The 12,860-nt window shown below is 47.3% G+C and overlaps 1 protein-coding gene and 1 pseudogene across 3 annotated transcripts in view; both read left to right on the forward strand.

Annotated features, from left to right (window-relative positions):
• The first annotated feature begins 1,570 nt into the window (after positions 1 to 1,570).
• Positions 1,571 to 2,544, forward strand: LOC141582208 (large ribosomal subunit protein eL8 pseudogene; annotated as a pseudogene).
• Positions 2,545 to 2,935: 391 nt separating this feature from the next.
• Positions 2,936 to 12,860, forward strand: part of LOC141582215 (chromodomain-helicase-DNA-binding protein 1-like) — a 74,363-nt gene continuing 64,438 nt past the window's right edge. Inside the window, exons 1-2 of one of the 3 annotated variants that reach the window (XM_074389830.1) lie at positions 2,936 to 3,134; positions 10,555 to 10,667. In XM_074389830.1, coding sequence (XP_074245931.1) covers positions 3,008 to 3,134; positions 10,555 to 10,667 — 240 coding nt within the window. In that variant the 5' untranslated portion in view covers positions 2,936 to 3,007. Of the gene's footprint in view, positions 3,135 to 3,653; positions 3,949 to 10,554; positions 10,668 to 12,860 lie in introns of those variants that run through there. The other 2 variants (XM_074389831.1, XM_074389832.1) reach the window with 2 other exon arrangements.

Below are 12,860 nucleotides of genomic sequence, written 5' to 3' on the forward strand. Positions count from 1 at the left end.
TTATTTGTTTACTGCTTGTCTCCTTCTTTTAAAATATAACCTCCAGGATATTAGTGACCTCTATCATAACCACGTACTATGTACCAAGAACATTTCATTCTTTTTTGTTTAGACGGAGTTTCACTCTGTTGCCCAGGCAGGAGTTCAGTGCTGCGATCTTGGCTCACCGCAACCTCCACCTCCCGGATTCAGGCGATTCTCCTGCCTCAGACTCTCGAGTAGCTGGAATTACAGACATGTGCCGCCACACTTAGTTAATTTTGTATTTTTAGTAGAGACAGGGTTTCTCCATGATGGTCAGGCTGGTCTCAAACTCCCGATCTCAGGTGATCCGCCCGCCTTGGCCTCCCAAAGTGCTGGGATTACAGGTGTGAGCCACTGCGCCCAGCCCCTAACAAGCACTCTTTATGGTGCTGATTAGTGACCTCTATCGTAACCACGTACTATGCGCCAAGCACTGTTTATGGTATCAGTGCCAAGCACTCGTTATTAATACCATGGTCTTTATGGATACCATAAAGAGTGCTTGGCACAAAGTACGTGGTTCTGTCAATAAAGATGACTCAAGACACAAAAATAGCTTTATAAAACAGTGCTTTGCTTGACTTTTTATGAATAAACCAATCTGAAGTCATCTCCTGTGGCTCAGAACGAATTTCTCCCTTTTATCTTAGGGGAAGATGAGAATAAGGGAGGATGCAACTTTAACATGAGTTTATCGAAGAAGGAAGCACCAAGATTATGAACCTAAATGAGAATACTATGCCAATGACATTAGCCAGAGAATAATATAGTTCCTGCTCCAGTATTGCCAATTACCATTCCAAGTCACAGTATCTTCATTTATAATGTGGGGACAATTATAATACCTAATTATTAGTTATTGTGCAGGTTAAATAAGAAAATATACTTCAAGCCCGTAGGATACCACCCAGAACTTCATCAACAAGTGCACCTATTCTGTTATTATCATCTTCATATTAGTGGTGCATTACATCACAAATCCACTCAAAGCTGATGCTGAGTCACGGTGACCCCTAACTGAACACACTGCATCAATCTGCTCCCCGTAATGCACTCGAGATACCCACTGCAGCAATGACGTCTTTGGTGATTTTAATTTACTACTATTCACAGGTCACGGGGAATCAGAAAGGGATTTCGGCCGGGCGCGGTGGCCCACGCCCGTAATCCCAGCACTTCGGGAGGCCGAGGCGGGTGGATTGCGAGGTCAAGAAGTCGAGGCCATCCTGGCCAACACGATGAAATCCCGTCTCTACTAAAAATACAAAAATTAGCTGGGCGTTTGGCACGTGCCGGTGGTCCCAGCTACTTGGGAGGCTGAGGCGGAAGAATCGCTAGAACTCGGGAGGTGGAGGTTGCAGTGAGCCGAGACTGCGCCACTGTGCTCCAGCCTGGCGACAGTGCGAGACTACGTTTCAAAAAAAAAAAGAAAAAAGAAAAGAAAGAAAGAAAAAAAGAAAACGAAGAAAGAGATTTCTGGGTCCAAACCAGTTTATCACTATGTAAACCGAACAAGCACGGTTTGACCTTGTCCTGAATCACTGGAGCGCACGGACAAAGTCTTGCCATTTCCACAACCCTCACGGTCCAGCGGAGTATCTGACACGTGACAGTCCATGTTGAGTAAAGAATAAATGCGTCTCTCTTCCCGACGCCCAAGATGCCCAAAGGAAAGAAGGCCAAGGGGAAGAAGGTGGCTCCGGCCCCTGCTGTTGTGAAGAAGCAGGAGGCCAAGAAAGCGGTGCATCCACTATTTGAGAAAAGGCCTAAACATTTTGGCATTGGACAAGACATCCAGCCCAAAAGAGACCTCGCCCGCTTTGTGAAATGGCACCGCTATGTCAGGTGGCAGCGGCAGAGAGCCATCCTCTGTGAGCGGCTGGAAGTGCCCCCTGCAATTAACCAGTTCACCAGGCCCTGGACCGCCAAACAGCTACTCCGCGGCTTAAGCTGGCCCACAAGTACAGACCAGAGACGAAGAAAGAAAAGAAGCAGAGGCTGCTGGCCCGGGCCGAGAAGAAAGCGGCTGGCAAAGGGGACGTCCCCACTAAGAGACCACCTGTCCTTCGCGCAGGAGTTAACACCGTCACCACCTCGGTGGAGAACAAGAAAGCCCAGCTGGTGGTGATAGCACACGACGTGGACCCTACTGAGCTCGTTGTCTCCTTGCCTGCCCTAGGAAATAAAATGGGAGTCCCTTACTGCGCTATCAAGGGGCAGGCAAGACCGGGACGTCTAGTCCACAGGAAGACCTGCGCCACTGTCGCCTTCACACACGTGAACTCGGAAGGCAAAGGCGCTTTGGCTAAGCTGGTGGAAGCAACCGCACCAACTACAGCGACAGACATGATGAGATCCGCCGTCACGGGGGAGGCACGGTCCTGGGTCCCAAGTCTGTGGCTCGCATCGCCAAGCTCGAAAAGGCAAAGGCTAAAGAACGTGCCACGAAACTGGGTTAAATGTACAGTTTTCTGTAAAACAATGCAAATTCCCCTTCAAAAAAAAAAATAATAAATGCATGATGAGCACATGCCACCTCCGTGACGGTCAGTTCAGGCAATCGGACGCCCAGCGCTTCAGAAGCGCACGTGGTGAGAACCAGGCGGCCCGTCCACGCTCCGCGCTGCAAGAGCTGTCGGGCCGGGGGCCAACTGCACAGGCCGCGCTGCGGACGTCCAGGCAGGGCGCGCGCCCTCTGGCGGCGCCTCGGTAGCAGGTGGGCCCCAGCGCGCCCCCGCCTGCCCCGCCCCAGCGCGCCCCCGCCCGCCCCGCCCGCCCCAGCGCGCCCCCGCCCGCCCCGCCCACCCCAGTGCGCCCCCGCCCGCCCAGCCCCAGCGCGCCCCCGCCCGCCCCGCCCCAGCGCGCCCCCGCCCGCCCCGCCCCAGCGCGCCCCCGCCCGCCCCGCCCCAGCGCGCCGCCGCGCGTCGGGAGAGCCTGAGGCAAAGGCGCCCGGCCCGCGCGGGGCGGGACCGCTCCCGGCCGGATGGAGGGCGCTGCCCGTCGTGGGGGCCCAGCGCCCGGCTTCTTGCTTCGGTTTCAGACCGAGGGCCGAGCCGAGGCGGCGCGGGCGCGGGTGCGGGAGCAGGATTTACAGCAGTGGGGGCTGACAGGTGAGCGGGCTCCGGGCGGGCTTCGCCCAGGCGCGCCAACCCGCCGGGGCTGCCTCTCGCGGGCCGGGGCGCGGCAGGCGGCCGCCCGGTGGGCTGTGGACCAGCCGGCGACGGGCCCGTCCTGCGCGCCTGCCGTGGGCGGGGAGACACCGCGCCCGGGCGGGGTGGCCGCGGCCCGGCGGGCGCGGGACGGGTGAGGTCGGGTCCCGGGCCCGCGGAAGCGGAAACGCGGTGAGCGCGGCGCCCCCTGCAGGCCCCCCGGGAGCGGTCGCGGGGCCGGGCGCGCCGGGGCCGGAAGTGCCGAGTCGCCGCCCCGCGAGGCGGGGTCCTCGCCGCTGGGGTGTGTCGGCCGCTGCGGTCGGACGCTCAGCGCGTCTCCCAGCCCCGTCTGCTCCGTGTCCCGTGCGCGCGCGGTCCGCGGAGAGTCCGCCGCTGACGCGGTCTCCCCGCTCGAGGTCTGCGCGGCAGTGAGCGGGCGCGCTTAGCTGCTCTCGGTCCGCTCACGGCCGCCGGGAACTCGGTTGGCCGACGCGGGCCCTTCCGGGGAGTCTGCCGAGCGCGAACCCTGCGCGCCCCCAGCCCTGCCGCGGCGCGGCCGACCCCTGCTTCCTGCGGCCCCGAGGTCGGCTCCGCTCCCGGGTCTGCGCCGACTCGCCGCTGCACCCCCAGCCCCCGCAGCCAGCCTGGTTTTCCTCGTCTGCACAGTGCGGAGCGCAGTGCGGGCCTCGACGGCATTCACAGCCTCGTGCGTCGGTCATAACGACACAGTCGTTGACTCATGACTCGCTGAACGCTCCTGGGAACCAGTTCTTAGGTACCGGCTGCAGAGATGAGTCCAACAAATACGGAGACGTAGGACGTAACCTAGAGTTTTGGACTAGTGAGCGAGAGTTCATTTAAAAGTATAAATTATAGTTTATGTAAGTGCTCGACACCACGGAAGAGTGAGGGTTGTCCTTCTAGGAAGGAAGCAAAAGGCGCAGTTCTGTGTTTGACTTAGAAGGATGAAGTTGAGTGGAGAGAATGCGGACGCGAGCGAGCAAGCCCCCTCGCCTTGACTCCCCGAGCCTAAGGATGTGTCCGTGGCGGTGAGGAGTGTGTGTCCAGTTTGAGTATGAGCTTTAGACTGGTCTCTCTATGTTTGACTTTATCTTGCCTAAAGTTTGTGTGTTTGCCTATTTCTTTGCAAATGTTAGGAATGGTTCTGGAAGAGCTTGTGTGAGAGAAGGCTCAGAAAAGTGTGCCCGTTGATACTTCGCTGTGGGTAATAGCCAGGAGAAAGGTACATACATGGGCGGGTGTTTTAGTGAAATTGAGACAAGAGGTTACGAGTGTGAGTGGATGGAGCAGAGTGAGTACATGCAGAATTAAGTGGGCAAATGTGGCAACTGGGATAAATTGGTAGTGGAGAGAAAGAAAAAAGCATAGTCAGAGGAATTACGAGAATAAATTAATATTATGAGAAACTTATTCTTCATGAGTTGGTTACAAAAATTCTTACTGCTTTTTTTCTTGGTTACAGAAATAGTACATATTCTCTGTAAAATATGTAGAGAAATAGCCAATGCATAAAGAAAATAAATGTTAATATCCATAATCTCTTTACTGTTATTGTGTTCTCAATATCCTTATAACCAAATATTCATTATAGCTATGGACTTTTAATTCCTGAAAGGTAGCCTCTCTAGAATAAAGAGTATGCAAAATTGTTGCTTATTTCTCCAAATTTGTGTCTTAGAAAAGTTTTACATTTTGGCGAAAATTTATCAATTTATCATTTTTTTCTCTACTGGATAGTTTTTTTGCTTGGTGTCAAATATAAGAACTCATTGCCTACTCCCAGATCCTAAAGAGTTTTTTTCCAAGTTTTACAGTTTTGTATTTAAGTCCGTGATCTACTTTTTTTTGTCCCACAAATTTTGATGTTGTATTTTCATGTTTTATTTAGTTCAGCGTATATTTCCCTGGAGACTTCCTCTTTTGATGGACTGTTTAGAAGTGTGTTGTCTAGGTTCCAAGCGTTGAGACATTGACCTCTAATGTTTCTGTCCATGAATTCTAATTTCGTTACATTGTGTTCAGAGAACATACTCTGTGCAATTTCACTTCTTTTACATGTGTTGAGGTTTTCTGGCCGTGCTGTAGTTTGGATATGGATTATTTGTCCTCACCAAATCTCATGTTAAAATTTGATCCCCAGTGTTGGAGGTGGGGCCTAATGAAAGGTGTTTGGGTCTTGGGGGCAAATCCCTCCTGAATAGACTAATGCTCTCCCTAGCAGGGAGAGAGAGAGTGAGTCACTTCCTATGTATCAGTTTCCGGAAAACTGATTGTTAAAGAGAGCCTGACATCCCTTATCTCTTTCTTCTTCTCTCACCCTGTGATCTCTGTACAAGCTGGCCCCACTTCTCCTGCCCTTAGTGGAAGCAGCCTGAAGCCCTCACCTGAAGCAGATGTTGATGCCACGCTTCTTGTACGAGAACCATGGGCCAAATATACCTCTTTTCTTTATGAGTTATCCAGCCTCAGGTGTTCCAAAGCAACACAAAATGGGCTAAGACAGGCCCTGAATGTGCTGTATGGTCCATGGCAGTTGAAAAGAATGTGTATTCTCCTGTCATTGTGTGTCAGCAGAGCTGCCTACCTTTCTGGAGACTCTAGAAGAGAATAGTTTTCCCAGCACCCAGAGGCTGTCCACGTTCCTTGATTCCTGGCACCTTTCCTCCAACTTCAAAGCCAACGACATTTCATCTCTTTGATCCTTCTCTAGTCAGCGTTGTCTCTAACCACAGCTGTTAAAGGTTCTCTGAATGATGCATGTGATTAGATTCCATGTTCGTTGCATTATCCAGGCCCACCTGGGTAATTCAGAATACTCTTCCCATCTCTAGGTCCTTAATGTTATTTATATCTTGAGAATGCCTCTGCCATGTAAGGTAACTTACTGATTCCAGGAGCAGGGCTTGGACATCTTTGTGAGGGCCACTGTTTTATCTACCACTTCATCCTTTCACTTTTCAATCGTTTAATTATTTTTGGGTTGAATTTCTTGTAGACAATTTATAATTGGGTTATGTTTTAAAATGTACTCTGGAAGTCTGTCTTTTAATTGGTATATTTATATGACATATTTCATGTAATCATTAAGATGCTTGAGCTTAAGTCTGCCATCCTATATTTATTATTTTAGTTTATCTCTGTTTTTTTCTTGCCTTTTTGTGAATTATTTGAACATTTTTTAGAATTTTTTAATTTATAATGTTTTTTAGTTTATCTCTTTGTATAGCTTTTTAATGGTTGTGACAGGTATTGTATATTAATGTACGTGTGTGTATAAAATCACAGACTACTGATACTGTCATTGTACCTAGTTAAGTATGGAAATCTTCCCTTTATATCTCTTTACCTTCTGTTTATAATTGTCTTAAATATTTCCTTTATTTGCCTTTGGAACCACATCAGACACTGTTACAGTCTTTGCTTCAGCTGTCAAACATAATTTTTTAAAACTCAGGAATGCTACATTCTCACATTCTTCCTGATGTTCCAAGATTCCATCTTGTATCATTTCCCTTTTTCCAAGGACTTCCTTTAGCCATTCTTTGAGGGTCGGTTTGTTGGTGATAAATTCTCTGTTTTCCTTCATCTGAGAATTTCCTCTTCTCTCCTGAATACTAGTTTTCTTGATTACAGGAGTCTGGGTTCACAGTTCTTTTCTTTCAATACTTAAAAAAAAAAAAAAGTTGTGCCATTTCTTTCTGGCCTTTAAGGTTTCTGACAAGAAATCTGCTTGCATTTGAAGTTTTTTCCCTCTTTAAGTAAAGTGTTTGTTTCTTTTCTGGCTGCGTTTAAGTATTTTATTTGTCTTTTGTTTTCAGCATTTAATTGCATATCTTGGTATGTATTTCTTTGGATTTTTTTTTGAGATGGAGTTACTGTGTCGCCAGGTTAGAGTGCAGTGGCTTGATCTCGGCTCACTGCAACCTCCACCTCAGAGTTCACGCGATTCTCCTGCCTCAGCCTCCCGAGTAGCTGGGACCACAGGCACATGCCACCAAACCCAGCTACTTTTTGTATTTTTAGTAATGATGGGGTTTCTCCATGTTGGCCAGAATGGTCTCAATCTCAACCTCGTGATCTACCCACCTCGGTCTCCCAAAGTGCTGGGATTACAGGTGTGAGCCACTGCGCCTGGCAGGATTTTTTTATGTTTGAGGTTTACTCGGTTTCTTGGAACTGTAGGTCTTTAGCCAAATTTGGGGATTTTTTAGCTGTTATTTCTTTAAGTACTTTTTCAGCCTTTTCCTCCTTCTCTTTTTATTTATTGGACACCATTGAACAAATGTTAGATCTTTTGTGATAGTCTTGGAGTTCCCTGAGGTTCATTTGTTCTCAGTCTGTTTTCTCTCTCTTCTGATTGTAATCTCTACAATTTCTATTCTCTTTTAACTGTAATCTCTTTGTAACTTCTATTCTGTCTTACAGATTCTTTCTTCACTTCCTTCCATTCTGCTGTTGATCTCATAAACAGCCTCAGTAGCCTTGTATTTTGGTTATCATATTTTTCAGTTTTAAAATTTCCAGTTGGTCTTTCTTTGTATCTTTTATGTCATTGCTGAGATTTGTTTCTTATCTGAGGTTTTTGGTTTTTCAGTTGTTCAAGTGTGTTTATAGCTACTTGTTGAAGCATTTTTATCATTACTGCTTTGAAGTTTTTGTCAGATAATTCTGTGTGATCTGGGTGTTGGCACCTGTTGATAATCTTTTTTCGTTCAGTTTGAAACTTCCCAGTTCTTGATATAACGAATGATTTTTTTACAATAATTAGAGCCAGGCATTTTTGTATCATGTTTCAACCTCCTGTTTGTCTGTCTTTGTCTGTCACTGCTCTGGCAGGGGAAGAGGGTCTGCTCCCTTGATATTGCCAGGTGGGGATAGAAGTCCAGGCCCCCCTTTCAGCCTCTGTCTACATCTGGGGATGGGGAAGGGGCCTCTCCTTCCTGCTGGGTGAGGGTGGGAGTTGTGGCTCCCTCCTGAATCTCTACTGATCCTGCAGGGGAAGCCAAGGGGTTGGTCCTCATTACTGGTTGGTAGGGATAAAAATCCCAGCTCCCTACTTGGCCTTCTCTTACACCATCTTGATTGGGGTGCTGGGGCACTCATTACAGCTGTAGGGGGAAGTCTGTGCTTCCCACTTGGCCTCTGCTGGTGGGACCACAGGTTTATTCCTGTGTTGTTCAGCTAGAATAGAGCAGTTATTATCTAAAAGTTTCCTGACTTGCTAGGCTGCCATTTTCTAGCAGGAGCAGGCTTGTGAGGGGAGAGTGGTGAAGATGGTTTGGCTATGTCCCCAACCAAATCTCACCTTGAACCGTAATAATCTCCATGTGTCAAGGACGGGCCAGGTGGAGATAATTGAATTATGGGGGAAGTTCTCCCATATTATTCTCATGGTAGTGAATAAATCTCACAAGATCTGATGGTTTTATAAGTGGGAGTTCTCTGCACAAGCTCTCTTGCCGTGTAAGATGTGACTTTGCTTGTCATTTGCCTTCCACCGCGATTGTGACGCCTCCCCATCCTGTGGAACAATGAGTCACGTAAACCTCTTTTCTTTGTAAATTACCCAATCTCGGGTATGTCTTTATTATCAGCATGTCTTTATTATCAGATGAATGCAGGGCGTGTTCTGATTTGTTTTGGTTTTGGTCTACACCAGTTGGTGTTTCCAGTTTGCTGATTCCTTGACCTCTCAGACTGGGCGATATAAGGCAAAAATGAATTCTGGGGAACTCACTACCCTGTCCTTCCTCAGGTCCCAAGGTCCCTAGCCAATCTGCTTCTTCACTGCACCTTTCAGAGTCTATGCTTGCTTTATCTGTCATGTCTAGGGCTTTTATTTCTACTTAGCAGTAGGAAGAGGGGAAAGTATATATACTCCCATGAAAAATAGAAATCTCTGAGTTTTCTAATTTATAAAATGGGGTTAACATCTACTCTGTAGAATTGTTATAAGCATTAAATGAGATACTGTAATTTATTTATTTATTTATTTTGAGATGGAGTCTCGCTCTGTCACCAAGGCTGGAGCACAGTGACGCAATCTCAGCTCCCTGCTACCTCCGCCTCCCAGGTTCAAGCAATTCTCCCTGCCTCAGCCTCCCAAGTAGCTGGGATTACAGGCACCGACCACCATGCCCAGCTAATTTTTGTATTATTAAGTAGAGATGGGTTTCACCAAGTTGGCCAGGCTGGTCTTGAACTCCCAACCTCAGGTGATCCGCCTACCTCAGCCTCCCAAAGTGCTGAGATTACAGGCGTGAGCCACCACCCCCAGCCCGAGATACTGTAATTTTTATGAAGTGTTTATTCCTCCTCTGGTCTTTGTAAGTGCCTATGAAAAATACCTATTTTTTAAACAATGTTGTACAATTGTATATTTTGAAGATTTTTAAAGCTATAAGTTAAACCAGAAAGTTCTGTTTTTGCTAATAGTTCTTTTTTTTTTTTTTTAGACGGAGCTTCGCTCTTGTTACTCAGGCTGGAGTGCAATGGCGCTATCTCGGCTCACCGCAACCTCCGCCTTCTGGGTTCAAGCAATTCTCCTGCCTCAGCCTCCTGAGTAGCTGGCATTACAGGCAAGCGCCACCATGCCCAGCTACTTTTTTGTGTTTTTAGTAGAGACGGGGTTTCACCATGTTGACCAGTATGGTCTCGATCTCTCGACCTCGTGATCCACCCGCCTCGGCCTCCCAAAGTGCTGGGATTACAGGCTTGAGCCACCGCGCCCGGCCAATAGTTCTTATATAAAGTATGCTGACGGTGTTTCACCTTTCTGAGATACGGCTATTCTATGAAACCGGACTTTTTTTCACCAAGGGAGAGAGAGTCAGTAGAAGCTCCATGTGGATTTCATGTTTTTTGCCATCCCTGTACACAGTTAAACACCCTTTCCATTCTTAAAAACAGTCCTTCTGTGTTGAAGCATTATTTAGCGTAGTCCTGAGTTTCCCCTTTAGCACTGATGGCAAATTTAAATGGCTGCAGTGAAGCAAGCAGACGCATGTACAATCGGTGTGTTGTTGCTTGTTGTTAAGTTGCGTCAGTAATGCCTCATTTCCCGGAATGGACACTGGTGTGAGTCTCAGGCAGTACAGAGGCCAGATCCCAAGTTGACTTTCTCATCTATCAAGTGAATCAGGTAACTGACAGGCTCCTTTGGGACTTTGAATATGATGGTGAATACATCTGCTCAAAAAGTAGTTCGGTAGTCAGGAGAGGTTGAGATCTCCATACTCCTCAGCAAAAGATATGGTCAGTGAGGTCTGGAGTTAAGTGAATTTAGGCTGTGTTCCTCATTCGGACTCTTAGAACATTGCCTATGCATGTGCTGAAATGTTGCTGTATTTTTTGTTTCTAGGGATTCACCTACGCTCTTATCAACTGGAGGGAGTCAACTGGCTTGCCCAGCGCTTCTGCTGTCAGAATGGCTGCATCCTGGGAGACGAGATGGGCCTGGGGAAGACCTGCCAGGTATGTGACTGTGCCGCAAGTACTGCTCACCGCCACTGAAGCACCGCCTTCTAACTCATTCTGCAGCTGAGCACTCTGGAGCTAGAAGGAAGTTCAGTTTCACAGATGTCTCTGGGATCCAGGCTGGCTGGCTCTTGCACCGGGAAAGGGCCTTCCGTGTAGTCTTCTCTGCTTCAGTCATTGCGGTTGCCCTCCTGACTTTATTGAGGGCCAGCAAATGCTGCTTGTCCTTTCCTCAGATGTTCACAGAGCTCTGCTTTAAGCTCTCTAAAAAGATACCACCTCCAAATTGGTTTTGCTAAAATTTTGTTTAGACTTTTTGCATCTATGTTCATGAAGGACGTTGGTCTGTCATTTTCTTGTAATGTCATTATCTGACTTTACAGATAATGACATTACAAGAAACGGTATTGGAGTAAAGCTGCCCTCATAGAGTGAGGTGAGAAGTATGCCCTTCTCTTCAATTTTCTGGAAGAATTTATGTAGAATTGCTGTAATTTTTTCCCTTAAATTCTTGCTAGAGTTCGCTAGTGACTCCATACTTGTTTTGTAGACAATCTGGTTTGTAATAATAAAAGATAAATTTTCTCTAAATTGCACCCTCAGGAAAGCTAGACTGAATGGTTTTAATTCAGGAAGTCACTTACTAAAGAATGGTTCTGGGCACCATTTGGACTGAGAAGCCATAGATAATTTAAAAAGAAAATTATTTCTGTTATAAAAATTAACTGCCAACCTGTAACGCAGCACTCTAACCACAACCATGAATAGCAATGCATGTTTTGCATGACTGAATTTTTGTTTTCTTTTATTTTTGAGACAGGGTCTTGCCCCGTCACCCAGGCTGGAATGCAGTGGCATGATCTCAGCACACTGCAGCCTCGGCCTCCCAGGCTCAAGCAGTCCTTAGTCTCCCGAGTAGGTGGTAGTACAGGTGCATGCCCCCACACACAGCTTATTCGTAAATTTTCTGTCGAGATGAGGTCTCCCTATATTGTCTAGGCTGGCCTTGAACTTACGGGAACAAGTGATCCTCCTACCTCAGCCTCCCAGAGTGCTGGGATTACAGGTGTGAGCCACTGTACCCAGCATGTGGTTGAAATTATAGTGTGTGTATAGTTTGTGTTTGTTAATCTAACAGTGTCACTGTAATTTTTTACTTTATTAGATTCATAATCATTATACTCAATATTGTATGTTATTCCATCAAGAGAATTTATCAAAATTAAATGTTCTACAGATGAGACATGGTGATCCCTCCCCTTTTTGTGCTCTTTGATCTTGATAGGAACATCTTTGTGCATACAGCTTTCTCAGGATTTTGAATTATATCCTTAGGACAGATTTTTCTCAGAAATAGCTCAGCATTTGAAGATGGGGTCCCTTGACGCATTCTTGTTTTAAAATAGGTTATTTTCTCTGTATGTTACAGCAACATTCAAATCATAAATGTGTACTAGAATCTTCTCAAGTGTGTCCATTCGCCTTTACCAAAGTTCCCTTTTCTCCCCTTCCCTAAGCTTAGGAGGCTCGTGTATTGTCTGTTTTCCCCATTAGATTGTGTCATCCAGGAGAGCTGGTGTTTTGTCTGTTTTGGTCACTGTTGTGTCACTGGGGTGTAGGACAGTGCCTAGCAAATAGAAGACACCCTGTAAATACATACGGAAGAAAGGAAAACAGTAGGCGAAGGTGGGAGGAAGTGAGGGAGGCAGGAAAGCATCCTCCCTCGGGAAAGCCCGGCAGGCGGCACAGGGCCGCCGTGTGATTGGCTGTTTCGCAATCAGATCTTGGCACTTCTTTTTTTTTTTTTTTTTTTTTTGAGACGGAGTTTCGCTCTTGTTACCCAGGCTGGAGTGCAATGGCGCCATCTTGGCTCACCGCAACCTCCGCCTCCTGGGTTCAGGCAATTCTCCTGCCTCAGCCTCCTGAGTAGCTGGGATTACAGGCACGTGCCACCATGCCCAGCTAATTTTTTGTATTTTTAGTAGAGACGGGGTTTCACTATGTTGACCGGGATGGTCTCGATCTCTCGACCTCGTGATCCACCCGCCTCGGCCTCCCAAAGTGCTGGGATTACAGGCTTGAGCCACCGCGCCCGGCCGGCACTTCTTGCTTAATGTTTTCAGAGTGTTGCTGATCTTGGCCATCAGTTGGCTTTTCATTGATTTCTGTGGTCTCTCCTGACTTTTTCTT

Source organism: Saimiri boliviensis, chromosome 19, assembly GCF_048565385.1.
Source record: "Saimiri boliviensis isolate mSaiBol1 chromosome 19, mSaiBol1.pri, whole genome shotgun sequence".
In the NCBI taxonomy this organism is placed as follows: Eukaryota; Metazoa; Chordata; class Mammalia; order Primates; family Cebidae; genus Saimiri; species Saimiri boliviensis.